The sequence below is a fragment of the Neltuma alba genome, unplaced genomic scaffold, assembly GCF_004799145.2.
Source record: "Neltuma alba isolate B1F8T4 unplaced genomic scaffold, ASM479914v2 tig00012732_pilon, whole genome shotgun sequence".
Lineage (NCBI taxonomy): Eukaryota > Viridiplantae > Streptophyta > Magnoliopsida > Fabales > Fabaceae > Neltuma > Neltuma alba.
In genome coordinates this window covers 497,430-518,926 of record NW_021637152.1, presented here as the reverse complement: position 1 = coordinate 518,926, position 21,497 = coordinate 497,430, and the positions used below count along the sequence as shown (strand labels likewise).

The 21,497-nt window shown below is 37.2% G+C and overlaps 3 protein-coding genes across 4 annotated transcripts; 2 read left to right on the top strand and 1 right to left on the bottom strand.

Annotated features, from left to right (window-relative positions):
- The first annotated feature begins 2,465 nt into the window (after positions 1-2,465).
- On the top strand, positions 2,466-4,859 carry LOC114730418 (UPF0678 fatty acid-binding protein-like protein At1g79260). Its single transcript, XM_028917475.1, has 4 exons — positions 2,466-2,698; positions 2,862-3,002; positions 3,897-3,965; positions 4,426-4,859. Exons 1-4 carry the CDS (start codon positions 2,522-2,524, stop codon positions 4,543-4,545), a joined length of 507 nt encoding a protein of 168 aa, XP_028773308.1. The 5' UTR covers positions 2,466-2,521; the 3' UTR covers positions 4,546-4,859.
- A 797-nt stretch (positions 4,860-5,656) lies between these two features.
- Positions 5,657-8,247, bottom strand: LOC114730417 (40S ribosomal protein SA). Its single transcript, XM_028917474.1, has 5 exons — positions 7,986-8,247; positions 6,888-7,150; positions 6,569-6,766; positions 6,249-6,465; positions 5,657-5,940 (listed from the first exon to the last, which is right to left on the bottom strand). Exons 1-5 carry the CDS (start codon positions 8,137-8,139, stop codon positions 5,858-5,860), a joined length of 915 nt encoding a protein of 304 aa, XP_028773307.1. The 5' UTR covers positions 8,140-8,247; the 3' UTR covers positions 5,657-5,857.
- A 3,859-nt stretch (positions 8,248-12,106) lies between these two features.
- On the top strand, positions 12,107-21,135 carry LOC114730415 (DEAD-box ATP-dependent RNA helicase 47, mitochondrial). 2 transcript variants are annotated; one of them, XM_028917471.1, is made up of 2 exons: positions 12,107-12,341; positions 19,290-21,135. In XM_028917471.1, exon 2 carries the CDS (start codon positions 19,384-19,386, stop codon positions 21,067-21,069), a length of 1,686 nt encoding a protein of 561 aa, XP_028773304.1. In that variant the 5' UTR covers positions 12,107-12,341; positions 19,290-19,383; the 3' UTR covers positions 21,070-21,135. The 2 variants fall into 2 exon arrangements, with proteins under 2 accessions (XP_028773304.1, XP_028773305.1); XM_028917472.1 differs by having other exon boundaries at positions 19,287-21,135.
- The last annotated feature ends 362 nt before the right edge of the window (positions 21,136-21,497 follow it).

The window sequence follows — 21,497 nt, the reverse complement described above, 5'->3', positions numbered from 1 at the left end:
CGACTAACCTGAGTTCGGTGTGCTGTTCTTGTCGTAGTCGTCGGCTCGTGGCCTATGGGGTGGTATTATGGTTCCGGGACAGCGGAGGCCCCTTCGGAATTGAGCCAGTGACTCTGGGAAGCAAAACGGAGGAGACTAGTCCACAGTCGAGGCGAACGCCTTCTTGTCAGGTCCATAAAAAAAATAAAAATAAAAATAAAATAATTGGTTCGCATAGTTTGTGAGTAATTTTTTTATCGTAATTTACAGAATATGAACTAAATGCATGAAAAGAGTTTTGTATCGGCTTATGTAAAATATATTTATAAGTAATTTCAACCGTAATAACAAATATGGCCTAAATTAGTTTAAATGTGTTAATGAAATTTACAAGTCCCTAGAAGTAGTTTATAATTAACTTAGAGAAATACAAGTTGTCTCTTTGAAAATAGTAATCGGAATACTTTAGAATTTAAATGAATTCTAGAGATGGTACTTTTTTTATCCTCAATATAAAACCCATTTAATTAATTTGATTAGATTAAAAAAATTAGTTAAGCTAGTTAATTATAAGAAAAATGACACATTTTTCCTAAAACACCATAATCATTTTTTTTAATACATTATCTCCCTCTTCTACTTGATTATGATTGAAGGAGTATCCATATGGGTAATTTAGAGAAAATTGATAACTATGAGAATTGGGTATTATATCTAGGATCAAAACTAATTCAACAATTAAGTCCTATATTAAGAATCGGAAGAGTGTACAAGAATCAATAACCACAAATTTTGAATTTGATCACTTTGGTTCAAGCAAATATCAACTTAGGTATTGTGGCGGGAGTTATTCGTTTAATTGCATGTTGTGTAATTGAAGTTTGGAATGTTCATCACCTACGAATTGGAGACAGTTTCCTAATACACTTGCGATTGCAATAAACATAAACAAAAGTGAAACATAAAACTTACGTAAGATTGGTAGTTATCTATCTAAAGTCTACGTTCAAATCCAGCTTTATGTGATTTCTTGTAGGGCTGTTCATGGGACGGATCGGAACCGAGACAGGTTCGTCCCAGTTCCGTCCCGATAAACAGTAACGGGATAGAAAATCTGTCCCGTGTCCCGGCCCGTCCCGGGGTTGTCCTGGTTCCGGTCGGAACGGGACCAGGACGTCCCGAACCTCTTTTTTTTTTAAATTTTTTTAAAAATTTTTTTAAATTTTTTAAATAAAATCTGATTTTTTTAATTATGTTTTTTTGGCTTAAAACTTATAAAAACATCTTTTTATTTTTTTTATTTGTTTGGGCACTCTTAAACAAAAACTCAAAATATTACATATAATAATCATTAAAAACTCCAAATAAAAGCTTTTAACACAATAAAAACTTGCTAAAAATTCTAATCATCAATAATCTCAAATCATTAACAAATATAAAAACTCTAAATAAATATATCCATAATTCCATACAATAGTCTCAAATCTTAAAAAAATATGAAAAAAATAATATTATATAAATGGGATAAAAAATAAAAAATAAAATAAAAAAAGGACCGGGACGGGACGACCCCATCCCGTGTCTCGTCCTGTCCCAATAAGACCGGGACCGGAACGGGCCGACCGTGACGGATCCTTCTTGAACACCCCTAATTTCTTGTACTTTTAATTAGTAAATCCAAAAGTATTGTAACTTCAGGGAAGTAACGCTTTTGCGGGCTGGATTTCTTGTATGGATCCAATTTAGCATATTGTAATCTCAAATAGCATATTAACAAGCTAATGATTGTGTAATATATGACATGAATGCTTTTGTAAAGGAGAGGTTATATATTTGATCTTGTGTATAACTTCAAACTATTAGTATCTTTTTTACCCCAAAAAAAAATTATTAGCGTATGTCTTCCTAGTTTTTTTTTTTAGCACTAGCGTATGTCTTCCTAGTTAAAAAATATGTTAACAAACTACTACGACCATGTAATAATTACAAAAGAGCATATGTAAAATTATATCTTATTAGCTTTGATCCTAATTATAAGACATCATTTATAATTTACAAATGAGGTCTTATAATTAGGACTGAAGATAGTAGCTATTAAAAAAATATTAAAATTATATGTAAATAGCAACCCATCCATTTTCAGGACACTAATCCCTATTATCTCACCATTGTCCACATAATTGTTGTGAACGCCATAGCAACTCTTTTAGGGGTGTTTGAATTTTTAAGATAAATTTTGTGTCAATTTATATAAAAATATTTTTTTAATTGATTCTATAATTAGTGAGTATTGTCTTTCTTAAAATATTCTTGTTAATTAATTATATTGACTAGAATTATTATTAATATAAGAACTACCTTAAAAAATAGATAAGTATAAAAAATAAAATTAATTAAAATCTTATATTTAAAATTAAAATAAAAGTAAAGAGGGGCGCAGCATTTTTCAAGCACTTCCTAAAGCAAAAGCAGACATCTTCATTTCCCTGCTTTGTAAACTCAGGAAGACAGAGCAACAGTCAGAAAAATATTCTCAGAGCAAATGGAAGCAGCCAAGGGCTCACCAGGTCCGCCACCGGAACCGCCAGTGTTGCACCCAGCAGTGGAACCACTTTCCTACCTTCTGGGCTCATGGAGAGGCCAGGGAGAAGGCGGCTTCCCTACCATAAATTCATTCTCTTATGGCGAAGAACTTCAGTTTTCCCATTCTGGGAATAAGGTATCCTATACAAAAAATAACCGGTTATATGATTTTTTTTTTCCTTGGATTTTTCATGGGTTTGGTTTTGAATCTGTGAAAACTCGGGGACGAAGATTACAATTTTGTTTTTAATTGAAGAATTGACTTGGGTTTTTCTTTGTTGTGTACGAGATGAGACAAGCCCGTCATTGGGTATACCCAGAAGACTTGGAAACTCAACTCTGGCGAGCCAATGCACGCCGAGAGTGGATACTGGCGTCCAAAGCCTGATGGTGCTATTGAAGTTGTGATTGCGCAAAGCACTGGCCTTGTTGAAGTTCAGGTACTGTGTCTTGTTATTGATGAGAGTGCTTTAACATCCATACAGAGATTTTTACCTTTTTACATTCGTCTGTTGCCGATAAACTGTTCGACAAATTGCCTGCTTTATTTCATACTTGTCTCTACTTTTAGTTTTAGTATTTAACTGGTGCGCGATGATGAATTTTTGTGTAGGCCTAGGCTGCCACGTCATCTGTGAGCAGAGCATTCACAGATGAGTGAAACAGAAATTAAAATGATTAATTAATTACATTAACAAGTTTGAACTTGAATGTTTTGAATCATGTTTGACTAATATTAATTAGTGGGTCTATACTGGCTGAACCAGCACAAGAATACTCATGCAAATATTAAATTGGCACACTCGCCTCACGATACGCTGGGAGATTGCTCAAGTTAAATATTTGACAAATATTCGCGGTATAGAAGGGCTTTTGGTACCAGAAACAAAACAGAGAGAATGAAAACTAAGAAGCTCCATTTCATAAATATGGGAAGCTTTCTTTTCAAGAAAGCCACTTGATTCCATTTTTGGCTCTGCTTTAAATTGTTTTTTCTTTGGTTAGATCCTTTTTCCATGTATCAGACGCAGCCTAATGTTTGAATTAATTCCTACCTTGTCAAATAACCTAGGTATGATTTTCCCATATATCTACACTTCGGAAGTTCCATTACGCACTACCAGCATGCTCCTGGTTGCCGAAGGTGCTTTGCAATAATTATTTTGATACATTGCTTTCTACCTGCTGGCTGGTTTTCTACCGTTATATCCACATAAAAGCCTTAACTATTGCTTAATTATCCTAGAAATAAGATTTTTCTATTATCTTTTTTTTTTTTAGTTCTGTTGTATTTTTTTTTTGCTTCTGATATGTCCCTCGCATGTGTCATCCAGAAAGGGACATATAATGCAAAGGACAAGGTGATAGAGCTTCAAAGTGAGACAGTGGGGAATGCTTCTAAGGTAATAAAATTGGACTCTCAAAAATACAACAATGCAAGTGATTCCTGTTCATTCATGCATAGTTTGCATCTCTTATATTTTGCAAGTTTTTCCCCTTGTGATAAAAAAGGTGACGGTTACAACTTAGATTTCACTGTAAATATAAACCAGTTACCGAAGTTTGGTACAACAAATATGTCAGAAAAGCATATAATAATTCTGTTTTTCTTGAGCGTGTCATAATTCTGTGTTGAACTTTACTATTTGAGCAGGAAGATACTATCCAACCATGCTGACGTTAACATATGGCTTTACCCACACACACACACACACACACATGCTCTCTTAGATTAGATTGACTATTAGATTGCCATCAGCCTTAGCTAGTTATAGTAGTGGGAACTTTAGGGCAGAAATATATCCCCTCCTCTCCCCCTTCATATGATGCAAATTATACCAAATCTTTTCTCATCCCGCACAGGTTATGGAGATAAGACGACTGTTCCAGCTGGTTGATGGCAATCTTTGTTATGAAGTTCAGATGGCTACCAATACAGTAGGTCTTCAACCACACTTAAAAGCAGCGTTGAAGAAGCTCTAGACTGAAGCTTTCTCATTCTATGGAAGGTGATATTGAAAAAGAATGCGAGTCTTGCATTGGAGAGTCCAATGGTTCTATATTTCTTTAGACAGCAGTTTAAGCCAGCTTAATCATGACATACTAGTCAACATTTTTTACTCCTTTTGAACGTGCTTCATGAAGAAACCAAGTCCTTTACTGAGGAATATTTTATTGTCTTGTTCTTTTGCCATCTTCATGGTTTATATGTAGCTATACTCTCTTTTTTTTTGGACAAATATTTGTAGCTATACTCTCATGTGCATTGAATGCCGTAATCTACGGAGTACCAACAAGATGCAAAACGGTCTCTCCTTTTATGATGTTGTTTCTTTTATCCTGGATTGCTTTTTTTGGTCTTATTGACATCAAAATCCTTTTCCTAAAACTCAAATGAGGCCCTGCTTGATATCTTCTGAAATATGCTATGGATGTGCGAACTGAATTTGGGCCCATTGACGAATGGCTGGAGAATGATGGTTGTGAGTTGTGACCATAATCGAAGCACGATGTAGCCAGAAGTGCCAATTGGAGACCCCCAGAAGATATCTTAAAGTGCTTTCCATTTGAGGGACATTCTCTGTCATTGGCATCATTTTCAGAGATAAAATTGGAATCCTGTTTCTCTTCGTGGACGCGTAGTCAACGCCACCTGTAGGCGCCTTATGCTTAATTTTGGACATCAATGTCCTAAATAGAACTACTGCTGAGAATCAAGGTTTATTTGTGGACAATAGCTGTTAGATTATTCATTGGACCCCCAGGAATCCGAAATTAGCAGGTGAATGGCTTGCTAAAGAACGTCACAAAAGGGTGATGGGATCTTAATGGCCCTCTCCTTTTGCTGCTTTAAAATTTACATCTGAGTTAAATCGTGATTTTTGTTTTGTGAAACTTGTAAATATTTTAAAAATAAAAATACGACCGCGATTTGATCAAAACTTTTTAAGAGGTGCCTATCAATAACAAATCTAACTCCTAAGTGATATGGTGCAGAATTGGGAAGGACAAAACACAACTTGAAATATTTAGTTACGCGTGATCAGGAAATGCAAAACCAACTTCTACTCTAATCTTATTTCCGAGAAAATAATAAACAAAAATACTCAGCACGTCGTTTTATGTGAACTAAAGCCATCATCCAACATTTATATCAGCCTAGAAAAATAAATTTTGTAAATAGAGAATGTCACGTGTATCACTAAGACTAAGACAAGTGACGCACCACAAAACGTTACCTTCCCTACCCAAAAAACAAAAACAAAAAAAGGACAATCAAAACTTATGTATGAAGTTAATCCCAGCCGCTAGCAGGAATATTCTCGACTCCGGAAACAGGTGCTTGTGGAGGTGGGACGGCTTCACCCCAATTCCCTACTGCAATAAGAAATTGGTTCAGCAAATGCGAATTCATGACCCTTAAACAATAGAACACGCACATGTGCACCGTAATTTAATTTAAAACAGAAATTCTCTATCAGATGCATAGTATTAAACGAAAGTGAAGACAATGAGAGTCCACTGTGACTGTTATGGCCATATATCAATAAACTACCACATTTGCAGGGCCAACTATCATGGAAGGGGGTAAAGATAGATTTAATCTAAAATAATCATAGTAAGCACACATTAAATTTAACATAACATGAGTAAGGAGCCAACTTTAATCAACTATAAAGATTTACCTGCAGCTTCTGAGGTCCAGCTGACACCAGGAACTGCTGGAATAGGTTGTGCTACTGGTTCAGTCCATGATTGATCAGCTGCAACAGGCCACTGGCCATCAGCAATGGCACCAATACCGGCACCAAAATCTGCAGCGGCATAATTTTGGACAGCAAGCGCCTCCTCTTCCTCTAGTTGCTTGGCTTCCTCAGGTTCCCTATAGAAGAATAAATCCACCTGCATAATAGAAAATTTGAGACCACCAAGAATTTGAAAGAAACTTGCAAACAGAGCTGCATCCCTTCTAAATAGGTCCTAATAAAAGCAGCAAATACTCTACCATCACATCCCACTTAAGCCCTGGACGAATAGTACCACGCATCTGCAGCACCATCCTTGCTAAAAGCCAAAAGAGACAACCAATGCTATGTTTCCCCTTGTTATTGGCAGGAATCCCAATGTCAACATATCGCATAGGGGAATCAGTGTCACAAAAGGCAATGGTTGGAATATTTCCAAGGGCAGCTTCCTTGATGGGCTGCACATAAACCAGTACCAAAAGAAAAATGTGAGCATAATAAGAAGATCAACTCCGATTAGAAGTTTAACCTATTCACGAAAATATGACATCTCAACAATTCACATGGAGAATTAATGACCTGATGGTCCGTTCTTGGATCAGTTAGAATTAGAAGGCGAGGCTCACTGTAAGAGGTTTGGAGCTGATTTGTGAATGTACCAGGAGTGTGTCTCCCGGCAAGTGCATGGGCCCCAGTGTATTGAGCAAACTTGAGAACGGCTCTCTGACCATAAGGCCTAGCAGACTGAACAATGATATCTTGAGGGTTCTCAGTGGCAACAATAACCCTGGCAGCAAGCTGAAGCTTCTCCCATGTTTTTCCAAGATTAATGATGTAGATCCCTGATTATCAAAATAACCAAAATCAACAAAGTAACAGACAAAAGCATGCAACCTGCCACAAACTATTACATCATATCATAATACTACATTAAAATTGAAATTCTTGAGATGAAATAAATTTGAACTTCAAAATCATGAAACATTGAAATTCAAGTAAACTATCACACTACTACCTCATTAAGTTGTTCCCACTCCCCAGGTCCTTGCCAATCCATTAATTCACATTTCCCGAAAAAAATAGTATTTATCTTTAAATACCTATAGAAGAGTTCTTATGGTTAACTGAATATTAAGAATAACGAAAACATGTTTTGATTATCCAGAGGTACAGAACCTTGGTTTTTCAATAAATTTATAGAGGCATATGGCCTGCTTAAGAACCCTCTTACTCACTATTTCTTTCTTTCTTTCTGCACCAATGAGAACGTAATTCCCAGAGTACAATGAGGAAAAAAACGACAAAAAAATTGTTCAGGCAGTGAAGAGACTAGGCAAAATATTTTCGGAGCACCCCACCGCAAAAATATTTTAATCCTACCAAAAGGTGAAAAGAAGCTCAAATATTGACGGCGACACTGAGACATTAAATATATAAAATTCAAATGCAACATAGGTGTCACGAGAGTAAATACATAACAGAACCCACTTGGAACCCGATTGCAAACTATCGATGCATGGATACAAGGAAATTTTATGAATTCATCAACACATGTGGCACTCTGAAACATATACGCTCGAATATCAATAATGAAATTTCAGTAAAAAAAAAATCTGTAATTAAAATGCTCCATCTCATAAACTGATGTATTGAGATATTTGGGAGTTCAACACTAACCGTCGTTGCGGCGCTTGAACACATATCGTTCCATTTGGAAGTTGCAGTTCTTGGTACCGAGGTGGACCTCGGCGGCCAACATCATCTGGATATCAGCTTCCTTCTGGGAGAGCTGACGCGGAGGAGCAGCGGCGGCAGTTGTGGTGGTAGCCATGGTTGCGAGCAGGAGAACTACCGTGGAGCTCTCTTGTGTTTGAGATGCACAACTCTCAAGTTGAAGGTGCAGCACAAAACTAGAAGGCCGTAATGCCGAGGGCTTTAGAGCTTCTCCACGTTCTGCAGATAGAACGTACGAAACCCTAGTTTAGTAAATGACGAATATACCCATCTCACCATGTAGATTTTTTCCCGTTTTGGGCTCAGGTGTTTTCGGGTCCAAAATTGGGCTCGCAATTTTTTAAACAGATTAAGAGAGTGTTTGGAGAATAATTTTTAGAAAATAGATTTTATGAAAAAATAATTTTAATAAAGTGAGAGTGTTTGAATAATTATTATCAGAATTATTTTATATATATAAATTACTAAAAATTATATAAGTTAATATGATGATTACATAGAAGATACATTTTATAATATGTTAATTTGAAAAAATAAAATTGTTGATAATATATTTTTTACCCACATAATTAATAATATATAAGATAATATAATTAATAAATAATTGAGATGTATATATATTTATAAAATATAAGATTAAATATATTTATATAAAAATGATTTTTTTTGCTAACAAAAAAAATATTAATTTGCTTGAAAGATTTTAAAAATGAAAACAAGGAATGAATAGTTGAATGGTGTAAAAATCATATGCCGTTAGAATAGATTCTGACAGGCACAATCTTACTCCCCAATTTAAGCTAGAAACAGAATAGATTCACTTCCTCTAAAACTATAGTGTTGAGCCCGAAACCATAGTTTGTTGATTTTTCTTCCTGTTTAGCAAATTTTTGCCCCAAACTGTGGTTTGGATCCAAAAACCATGATTTGTGTAATTTGCCAAACAGGTCCTAAAACTAATGAAAGATGTACACAAAATTGTTAGCTTTCATTTTTATGAGAAACGAAATTATTCTAATAATTAAACTAAAACATATATGTGATTCAAGACAAGAAATTATTGTTTAAGGGGAATTCCGGTGTAAAAACAAAGAGATGGCATGATAAAATGGACTGAAAAATACGAAAGTTATAAGCTATGAAAGCGATGGGCAACAATGTGAATAACAAATATTAGTTTTCGCAAATTTCAATTTGTAATTGAGAATGCATAATCAATTTTAAAAAGAGTTGAGGTGAAAGTTTATCTAGAAAGTTTTCACTCAAGAATATTGTGCATTCAAAAGTTTTTGTGAATGCTAGTCTGTTCTGAAAGTTTAAAATCATAACAATGTTATCCCATACCACTAAAAGCGTTAATGATTAATGCTAATTTTTTAATGATAGGAGATGAATATTGTTACAATTCTAAATTTTCATGAATAAATTTGCATTTCAAAAAAATCTTCAAATGCTCAACTCATAAGTAAAAACTTTCCGAATAAATTTATACTTTAATCATTCTAAGAAGGCCTAATGTGGTTTCATATCCTTACATGAGAAAGACACTAATTTGGATAGAGCAGACAAACATGAAATAAAGTGACCACATTTGTTATATTACTCCAACTAGCTTCTTCTTATCTATTAGTTCTGATCTTTAATATAAAAGTTAGTTTAACATTTAATTTGGTTTTAAATATAAAACCTAATTCACTTTATCTCTTATATTTATTCATTTTTTCTAAAGTAATCTTATAGCAATTGCACATATTAAAGATTTCATTAAATGGTAGTTCTAACCAAAACATATGATTAGTAGTGATATTCTAAGAAAGACAAACCTATTTATTACAAATATTTAATTTAACAAACTTCTTCAATCTATTTAAATTAGTCAATTAGCTCTAATATTAAGTTCTACATATACTAATTATTTGGAATTGCAATCTCAATACTAGCACCATGTGATTAGGCTCCTTCTATGCCAATTCCTAAAAGCCGATTCAATCCACCCTACTCAATCAAAATTTATTTACAGAAACAAGTGTCCCAAACAATTGTCATTCCTTTTTATTCTAAACTGAATAGCAGTACATTGACTACTCAAAGAGACAAGCATAAAGAAATAAGCTTATAACATGAGAAGTCAATCGACTCTTCTAGCAAAAAAATAGAGGCAGATCAAAGATGCAAAAATTACTATCAAAACTACGAGATATCTATGCTAAAAAAAGGGCATATTCGTTAGTTTTTCTACACATAAAATGAAGTTAAATTTGCCACTCCCTTCAAAAGAAAATGCTTGAATTTTCCCTAACCCTGTGTCCGATGTCCCGAATCAGAGATGTCTGATTATTGCAGTGCCTTATATATTTCTGCCTCCTATTCTTAATATAAGAATCAGTTAACTATTTTGAGTAGATTAAAAAAATTAATCAAGTTAATTATTTGTAATAGATAGATATTATCTTTACTAATGATGTATAACTAGAACTACCATATAATAAAATATTTAACATGTGTGACTATTACAAAAAATATTTTGAAAAAATAAATAAATATAAGAGATAAAGTGAATTAGAGTCTTATATCTAAAATCAAATTAAATATCAAATTAATTTTTATAGTAAAAAATGGAGATAGTATTATACAAAGCTTCCATCCATATCTTGAAAGTCCAATCCACTCTAGGAGCTAATCTCATGCACACTCTTTTTTTTTTTTGAAATAATCTCATGCACTCTCTTATTAGTAAGAAAATCTCCGTAAGAAGTTCTCCATTTTCGTTTCAATGACATGACAGAATTTGAGAAGGTAACTGTTACTACTTCCAATCTTAAATATAAAAACTAGTTAGTTAATTTGAGTAAATTAAAAAAATTAGTTACGTTAGTTATTTGTAACAAATAAGTATTATCTTTCTTAAAATATCCCTACTAATCAAGTTCATTGATTAGGACTACTATTATTGGAAAGACTATCTTAAAAAATGAATAAATATGAAAGACAAAGTAAATTAAAATCTTATATTTAGAACCAAAATAAAAACTAAATGAAATCTTATATTAAAGACCGGAGATAGTATAATGGTTTTAACCTTCACAAAATTTGTTTCATCTGGGTTAAATTATTACTACTAACCAATAAAACTAATGTATACCTAATATATTTGGAAAAATAAATAATGGATCAGCTATTTATTAGAAAAATATAAAACAGACACATATATATCGCCACATACTCTACAGGGAGACTTTACAGCAGTAGGGTTAAAGGTAAAATTACAGTTTCTAATGGTGAGTATTCGGTTTTTCGGTGATAACCGAAATAAACGAATAAAATAAATTTTAAAGACTGAATCAAAACTGATTAATCAAACTAATCAAAACCAAATTAACTAAAATATTTAAGCTCGGTTAACTGATTAACCGAAATATATAAATGTGAAAAATAATTTTAAATTAAAAATAATAATGAGACACAATTACAGCTATTAATTAATAAATATTTTACTATTAATATAATTTATTATAATAATATTTATTATAATCATACATATACCCATATATAGATTTATTAAAATAATATTTATTAAATATAAATGTATAATATATTCATTTTAGTTTTTCAGTTATAACCAAATTTTTGTTTTACCAGCCTAACCGAACACTGAAATCGAATTGAATATATAACAAAAACTGAAATAACTAAATCCAAATACTCTTCCGGTCCTTAATATAAGACCCATTTAACTAATTTGATTAGATAAAGGAAGTTAGGTAAGTTAGTTAATTATAAAAAATGTGACATGTTTTTTCCTAAAATACCATAATCATCTTTCTTAATACCTCATCTCCCTCTTCTACTTGATTATGGTTGAGAGAGTATCATAGGTGTACTTTAGAGAAAATTGATAAATATGATAAATGAGTCTTATATTTAGGAGTAAAACCAACTTAACAATTGGATCCTATATTAAGGACCGGAGGAGTAATCAAAATTAAATTTGATTTGATTCGGTTTTTGGTCACGCTCGAGTTTTGCTCTTCCTGCCAGTTTCCCTTTGCTTTTAACCTTTGGGAAAATGATATACGATGAATAAATATCTACTTTAGATTTCCTGCAATCCTTTCCTACCCAGCCGGCAACCACGGTGGAGTGTCGTTCGGCTACTTTGTCGTTCTCCATCTGTCCCTCCGACGGACCCTCCGCTCCATTCCGTCGTTGTTCGTCGGTCTCCTCGACAGCTTCCGGGCATATCTTTTTACCCAGTTCAATGCCTGCTGCTTTGATTTTGGGCCTATATTTGAGTTGAAGGTAAATGATTGTGTGAAAATCTTCATGCTTTTCTGTTTAAATAGTTGTCGCTTTGGGGAAGTTACTATCATTCTATCCTATGCGGTGTTGGGTTAGATAGAAAGAATTACACTTCATGAGTTGAATATGGCATCAATGAGCTTTATTCCCGCACTTTGTCGGACTCTGTCCACCGTTGTCAGCCCTGCGTGGTTGTTCAAGTAGTGAAGAAGGTTTGAACCCTAGGGCTTTGTTTACTCCCAAAATTTGGTGAGATTGACTTGTTGTTTACTCCCAAAATCCGGTGAGATTGATTGGTTCAACCTGGTTATGAAATTGTTTCCTGCGTCATCTGTTAACTCCGTGGTTGTTCTTGCTTTGTTTTAAATTTTTCAACTTAAGTTGGCTCTGAATCTAGTCTTGTAACCGTTTGGAAATGTATTGAAATGGCTTGTGAGTACTTGTGCTAAATTATTTTGGTATATGTAGTTGAGAGTAAAAGTCAGCAAATAACGGATGTGGCTCCAAAATAATCAACTTTAGAGGTCATCTAACATTGAAAAGTTTTAACTTGTAAGGAAACTGAAATTGGGATAATTAGTTCAGTATATGACATGCTAATGTAATTTAAAAAGAAGAACATTTGAAGATGTTGAATACAGGAGTGGAGGAGAGTATTGAGAGGTAGTAGGTGGTGAAAGGAGTTTGAAGACTGTAAGAGTGATTAAAGACTGCAGTGATAAGCATAGAAGGAAGGGATGGTTTTCTAAATTAAATTAGGAGTTTTATTCCTAAACAAATATAATGTGAGGCTTGAGAGCTTAAACTAGAGCAGCATATGGTAAGAAACCAAGACCTGTTTTTCTTTTACATCTTAGGAAAGGAATTTTTTTCCTCAAGTTAACATCGTCATATGTTTATACATTCACACACGTATGTATAGTTGCCACTGATTATATATTAAATGGTTCAAACTGCAATTTCATCATTAATGAGTTTGATCAATCTTGTATTCACCAAAAAATATCTTGGAAATAATCAATTAGTGTGAGACTTTTGGGACATCAAATAATAATATGACTATTTGGAAGAAAACACTGACTAAGATATTCTTCATATAGGGATTGAGAATTAAGGTTATATTTTATGTATTTTTACCTGTATTGGTTGAGCTATGAACCTATTTGGGAAGGTCGCTTGTGAGGCAGATGTGAATTAAGACTGTTGATTTACAATGTGATAGGACCCAGAAAATATAGCCCAATGACCGAGCAGAACAATAGAGAAACAACACAAGGAAGTAGGGAAAGACTGAGATTTTGATATTAATGACAAAATAACTGAATCAGTGTTACAATGGAATCTCAATGATTCAGATCAAAATCCTATTCCCTAATACAAACACAGCAATCGAAATGAAGAACCAACCAAGCCTAAGCAAGGTCCAACTGGCCCCCGGGAGCACCAGTCCTCACAAGTGTATCACACTCCAAAAAAGAAAACCTCGTATCCCCTTAAGAAAGCTTTTCTCCTAATATAAGCAACGGTAAAAGTTAACCAAAAGAGACCTACTAAGTTGCCACAGTCTATAGCCACCCTACGCCTCAGTCAACTATCTTTAATGTCTCTTGACTTTCCTTTTATAGGTCTGGCTAAAAGGGTTGACTCTATCATCACCCTCCCCTAGAAGCTTCACCTTGTCCTCAAGGGGAAAATCTGGAAATTGCTTTGAGATAGTTTCTGCCTCTTCCCAGGAATTCTCAAATTCTGGTAGATCCCGCCACTTGACCAGCACCTCTAAATTACCGTTTGTGAGCTTGCGTGCCTTATAAATATCTTGAGGTTGTACTTGGAGCTCCCATGTGTTTGACAAGGCTGAGGGAATAGTAGGAGATACATCAGCAGAGTTTACAGATTTTTTAAGCTGAGAAACATGAAAAACTGGGTGAACTCTTGCTGTGGGAGGAAGTTCCAGTTTGTAGGCAACCTTTCCCACCTCTTCAATTATCTGAAAAGGGCCATAAAAACGTGGGCTAAGCTTCTCATTGAGTCTTTTTGCCAGTGTTTTCAACCGGTATGGCTTAATCTTCACATAAACGAAGTCACCTACTTCCAATTGGATATCCCGGCGATGCTTATTGGCTTGCTCCTTCATTTGCACCTGAGCTTTGTTAAGATTTTCCTTTAGGACCGTGAGGATATGATTTCTTTCTCGAATTTGTTCATTGACTGCTTCAATAGGAGATGGCTCCTCATTCAGCTTAAAGAAGGTTGGTGGTTCTCTCCCATAGACGGCCTTGAATGGAGTCATCCCTGCTGCGCTGTGATATGAAGTATTGTACCAATACTCTGCCCATGACAGCCAATTGAGCCACTGATTAGGTTTTTCATTCACAAAATAGCGTAGATATGTCTCCAATCCTCGGTTCAACACTTCAGTTTGGCCATCACTTTCAGGATGGTAGGCCGAGCTGAGGCATAACTGAGTTCCAGCTTGCTTGAACAACTCCCTCCAGAATTGACTTATGAAGATTCGATCTCTATCTGATACTATAGTTTTGGGAAACCCATGTAGCTTGACAATCTCATGTATGAATTTCTCAGCAATGTCCTTAGCAGTGAAAGGATGTGAAAGTGCTAAGAAGTGGGCATATTTTGTGAGCCGATCCACAACCACAAGAACAGTGTCAAATCTTTTAGCTTTAGGAAGCCCTGTGATGAAGTCCATACTAATGTCTTCCCACACTTGCTGAGGGATGGGAAGTGGCTGTAACAATCCAGCAGGAGACAAGGTCTGGTATTTGTTCTTTTGGCAGACATCACAGCAAGAAACATAGTGTTGGATGTCCTTCTTCATGCCTTCCCAATAAACCACATTGGATAGCCTTTTGTAGGTCCGTAAAGATCCTGAATGCCCACCAACCGGAGAGTTATGGAATTCCTTTAGTAATAATGGAATCCTTGTAGAAGTCTTAGGGAGCACTAGACGCCCTTTGTAATGTAAGCATCCATTTTTGAGGCTATAACCATCAACTTTTCCAGTGTTGGTGACTAATTGCTGCATCACATGATTAAGCTTAGGATCAGCCTGCACTTCGCTTGCCCATTCTTCCACATCATCTTGCTGCCACCAGGACATCCCACACATAGCAGCAACTTCTTCTTTTCTTGAGAGGGCATCGGCTGCTCGATTCTCCTTGCCGGGTTTGTACATGATTTCAAACTTGAATCCCATGAGTTTAGAGACCCAGTGTTGCTGATTCTCCTCTACTATTCGCTGTTCCAGCAAGAATTTCAAGGCTTTCTGGTCAGTTCGGATGGTGAACTTCTGCCCCCACAGGTAATGGCGCCATTTTTTGACAGCCAAAACGATAGCCATAAGTTCCCTCTCATACACCGAGCAGTTTTGAGCTCTGGGGGATAACTTCTGACTGAAGTAAGCAACTGGTCTGCCCTTCTGCATCAACACGGCTCCTATTCCAGTCCCCGACGCGTCAGTTTCTAGTTCAAATGGATCTGAAAAGTCTGGTAGTGCTAACACAGGCAGCGTTGTCATTGCTGTTTTAAGCTGCTCAAAGGCTTCACTAGCAGCTTCTGACCATTTGAAAGCATCTTTTTTCAACAGATCAGTGAGAGGGCTAGCAATTTTGCCGTAATTCTTGACAAATCTCCTGTAGTATCCGGTAAGACCCAAAAATCCCCTCAATTGTTTGATGTTTCGGGGCTTTGGCCATTGCACCATGCTGTCTATTTTACTGGGATCAGCTTGCACCCCCTCCTGGGATATAATATGGCCTAGATACTCCACTTTTGGTTGTGCAAAAGTACATTTCTTTAAATTGATCACTAACTGGTTCTTTTCCAAAACAGATAAAACAACTTCCAGATGCTTGAGGTGAGTGGAAAAATCACTACTATACACTAATATATCATCAAAAAATACAAGCACAAATTTTCTCAAATAATCTCGAAATACCTCATTCATTAGTGCTTGGAAGGTTGATGGGGCATTGGTTAATCCAAATGGCATGACCTTGAACTCGTAGTGCCCTTCATGTGTACGAAAAGCTGTCTTGAACTCATCTCCTGCTTTGATTCTGATTTGATGGTACCCGGATTTAAGATCCAACTTGGTAAACACTGTAGCTCCCTTAAGCTCATCCAGCAGCTCGTCAATAGCAGGAATAGGAAATTTATCAGGTACAGTGATCTTGTTTAGGGCTCTATAGTCAACACAAAATCGCCAACTTCCATCCTTCTTTCTAACCAGCAATACCGGGCTTGAGTATGGGCTCTGACTGGGCTGTATAATTCCTGCCTTCAGCATGTCTTTCACCAGGTTTTCTATCTCATTTTTTTGAGCATGAGGATATCGGTAAGGTCTAATGTTAGGGGGCTGTTCACCGTGCTTGATGACTATGGCATGGTCTCTAAAACGGGAAGGAGGCAATCCTATCATAGGTTTGCAGACCAAGGTATGCGTATTCAGTAGGGATTGAATTTCAGGTATCTGTGTCGGTATGTCCCCATAGTCTTCTCCTAACAACCCGTTATATTCAATTAAGAACGCCTCTCCTTGCTTTTGAACTGTTCTGAATAGAGCTTTTAGAGAGACTTGGGCCTTAGTCAGCGTAGGGTCTCCTCTTATACAAACCTGGTTGTCCCTGTTGCCAATTTTCATTGTTAATTGGCTCCAATTCATCCTGACCTCCCCTAAGGATTTCAGCCATTCCACTCCCAGCATTGCGTCTACACCTCCCAAGGGAAAAGGGTAGAAAGTTTGGTTTAACTCAATACCTTGTATAGTCATCTTCACATCTGAGCATCTCAAGTTGCGTCTGAAGTTATAGCCGTCCCCCACGGTTATTGTGTAAGTTGAGACCTCTTCAGTGGGTAGCTCATTTTGGATCAGGAAGTCTTCCGAGATGAAATTATGTGTGGCTCCGCTGTCGATTAGCACCACTAACTCTTGGGAGCCCATCTTCCCTCTCACCTTCATCGTATGGTTGCTATTCAATCCTGCAATCGAGTTCATGGACAACTCCATTGCAGATGCCCGTTCTTCCTTCCCAGCTTCTTCTTCCTCGGTCTCAAATTCTTGTAATGCCTCCTTGAAGATTTCTTCAGAATCGATAATCATTACTTGCAATTGCTTGTTTCTGCAAATATGGGTAGGACTGTAATTTTCGCCACATTTGAAGCACAATCCTTGCTCTCTTCTCCTTGCAATTTCTGAATCAGGAAGGCGCCGAAAAGAGCTACTCTTTTTGCTTGCTGCTGAACCCGTAGCACTGTAGCTCGTTCTGGCATCTCCTACTCGGTATTTTGGCTTCTTCGTGTTTTCCGTGGCCGTAGATACCGTGGTGACTCCTCTAGCAGTGTCTGGCACATGGGTTACTCTGGAGAAATGAGTTTGGGCCGCTCCCTGCTTGGGCCCATTAGTAAACCGTTGGGTCCGGTTTGCCCTGGACACTCTCTCGTCCTCCAGAATCGTGTTCTTCTCCTCGATACACATTGCCCACTCCATGATCTCCCTCAACGTAGCAGCGTGGGTTAAGCGGAGCTCAGCCCTAATCTCTACCTTCAGTCCGTTTCGAAAAGCACCTATCAGGCACTCCTCAGACGCATCTTTCAGTTGAGCCGCGTGCCGTTCGAATTCCTCCACATACTCGAGGACTGTTCGTTCTTGCTTCACTGAGAAAAGCATCTCGTATACTCCCCCCTTGTGTGCCGAGTGAAACCGTTGCACCAACTCATTCTTGAACTCTGACCAGCTTCGGATAGGAGCTCGTGTTTCGACCCACTGGTACCAATTTAGTGCCTTTCCTTCGAGACACACTATGGCTGCCTCCAACTTATCACTCTCGGCTATGGAGTTGACGTTGAAGTATCGTTCAACTCGGAAAAACCAGCCGAGGGGATCTTCTCCCGCAAAGAGTGGTAGCTCTAACTTCCTATGTCTCCTCATATCCCTCTCTCCGCCAGCTATGCTTGCTGTGTCATCCTCAGAAGGTGATTCCCCTGTTTCGCGAACATGGGATTCAGAGGCTGGCTTCATTTTGGTTTTGTTTGCTGCTTCTATCCTCAGCACTACCTCTCGGATGAGATTCATTCCTCTAGTCAAGTCGTCTACCCGTTTGGACAGGTTAGCTACTGTTTCTTTCAACTCTTGCACCTCATTCTCCATCACCGCTGCCCCTGGATCACACCGCTCTGATACCAGAATGATAGGACCCAGAAAATATAGCCCAATGACCGAGCAGAACAATAGAGAAACAACACAAGGAAGTAGGGAAAGACTGAGATTTTGATATTAATGACAAAATAACTGAATCAGTGTTACAATGGAATCTCAATGATTCAGATCAAAATCCTATTCCCTAATACAAACACAGCAATCGAAATGAAGAACCAACCAAGCCTAAGCAAGGTCCAACTGGCCCCCGGGAGCACCAGTCCTCACAAGTGTATCACACTCCAAAAAAGAAAACCTCGTATCCCCCTAAGAAAGCTTTTCTCCTAATATAAGCAACGGTAAAAGTTAACCAAAAGAGACCTACTAAGTTGCCACAGTCTATAGCCACCCTACGCCTCAGTCAACTATCTTTAATGTCTCTTGACTTTCCTTTTATAGGTCTGGCTAAAAGGGTTGACTCTATCACAATGTTTCCTTTGTTGTTGGGTTTTGAAAGATTAATATTTGTCAATGTATGATTATCCGAGTTATTTTATGCTATTGATTTTCTTGAATCATGATGATTTACTCCCTCCGATCCTAAATACAAAACCCATTTTGTAGTGTAAATTACACTACAAAATGGGTCTGATATTTAGGACCGGAGGAGTATTAGTTTTGTTTATGTAAATAGTGCCAATGAAAGGCATAGTTTCTCAATTTATCTCTTATTGAAGGGTATTTTCTTAATACAATATCTAATTCTCTCTGTTCATTCTTGCTTGATGTAGCAGCTTGAGGTGGGATTTTTCTTTTCAAGGCTGTTGGAAGCCATATTCTTGTTCTTCTACGTTAAGAACCGAGACGATATAATTCATAAAGAAAGTAATGCCTGTGTTGTTCTCTGCACGGTTGGTTCTGCTAGCTGGAGAGACATTGCCCTTGCGAAGGTTCTTGCCCAATTCTAGTACTTCTTGTTTGCATAGCTGTGTCCGTTCTCTAAGTCAGCTAGAGCCCCAGCATGCTCCCCTTACTCCCTTAAGCATCGATTTGAATAATGAAAATGAAACTAGGAAGAATAACAAAGTCAATAAACTGAAGCAATTGGGTACCTCCTCTTTAGCCTCAAAGGGCAGAGCGAAGACCATTGGTATCAATAAAATTAAAGCAGTTGGAGCCACAAAGAAGCAGCAGATAGAATCTGCTCCATTTGCCGCTAAGTCTTTTTCTGAACTTGGCCTCCCTCATTTGCTGCTCGAGAGATTGGAAAATGAAGGTTTTAAGAGTCCAACTGAAGTGCAGTCTGCAGCAATTCCTACAATCTTGAATAATCATGACGTCATAATTCAATCTTACACAGGATCAGGGAAAACATTGGCTTATCTTCTTCCCATACTATCTAACGTTGGCCCTTTGAGGAACAAAACTTCTGAAGGTAACAGTGATGGTGAACGTGGGAAGAAAACGGGAATAGAGGCTGTGGTTGTTGCTCCCTCTAGGGAGCTGGGTATGCAGATAGTGAGGGAGTTTGAGAAGATACTTGGACTTGCTAACAAAAAGGTGGTTCAACAGCTTGTGGGAGGTGCGAACAGATCCAGGCAGGAAGAAGCTCTCAAGAAAAATAAACCTGCCATTGTTGTTGGCACACCCGGTAGAATAGCAGAGCTCAGTGCAGCTGGGAAACTTCACACCCACGGCTGTCGTTATCTGGTCCTAGATGAAGTTGATGAACTCCTGTCATTTAACTTTCGGGAGGACATGCACCGGATACTAGAACATGTGGGGAGAAGATCAGGAGCTGAACCACGAGCACAAAATAGTACGGTTCCTAGACGTGCTGAGCGTCAAACAATTATGGTGTCTGCAACTGTTCCATTTTCTGTTGTCAGGGCAGCCCGGAGCTGGGCGCATGATCCCCTTCTTGTCCAAGCCAATAAAGTCGGCCTGCTTGAAACCATTTCTCCTTCCAAACCTGTCAATTTATCAGGATCTGCGCCTGCCTCAAATTCTAACTCTACTACCCTTACGCAGGCAGCAGAGAGTCTACCTCCTGCATTAAAACATTACTATTGTGTCACGAAGTTACAGCATAAAGTTGATACTTTGAGAAGGTGTATTCATGCACTGGACGCCAAATTTGTTATAGCTTTCATGAACCATATTAAGCAACTTAAGGATGTTGTCTTCAAGCTAGAGGCACGTGGGATGAAAGCTGCAGAGTTACACGGGGATCTTGGGAAACTTGCTAGGTCAACAACTCTGAAAAAGTTCAAGAATGGTGAGGTGAGAGTGCTGGTGACCAATGAATTATCGGCACGGGGATTGGATATAGAGGAATGTGATCTTGTGGTTAATTTGGACTTACCCACAGACTCAATTCACTATGCACACCGAGCTGGCAGGACAGGGCGGCTTGGGAGGTCTGGTACTGTGCTTTCAATATGTGAAGAGCCAGAAGTGTTTGTTGTGAGGAAACTGCAAAAGCAGCTTGGGGTTCCAATAGCGTGCTGTGATTTTGTGGAGGGAAAGCTACTTGTTAAAGAAGAGGAGAAAATGTCAAATACTGTGAGATAAGGCATTTTATTTTTGTGACTTCTTCGGTTCACAATATATTTTCAATGACTTCTTCATTCTGTATCATCAGGTTTCTTTCTTTTGATGGCATTAGCAGCTAGCACCGGGGCGTGGGTGACAATGAGTTGAAATATTATATCACCTCCCATCCTAATTATAAAACCCTATTGGTTGTCTCTAAATAACGTCTTATAAATAGGATTGCAGGTAGTATTTTATAATTTACTTATTAAGAATTCGGTAACATTTAATAGTAATAAATAAGAGTGAATATTAGATGTCTATATTAGTAGATTGACCATATCTAGGATGGCAAAAAAAAAAAAAAAAGATTGACATATCTAGATTTGCAGATACGAGCCCAATCCGATGCAAACCGGGAAAAAAGTAAGTTGGTGGAAAACCTGTCAGTCAGACCAATAAAACCT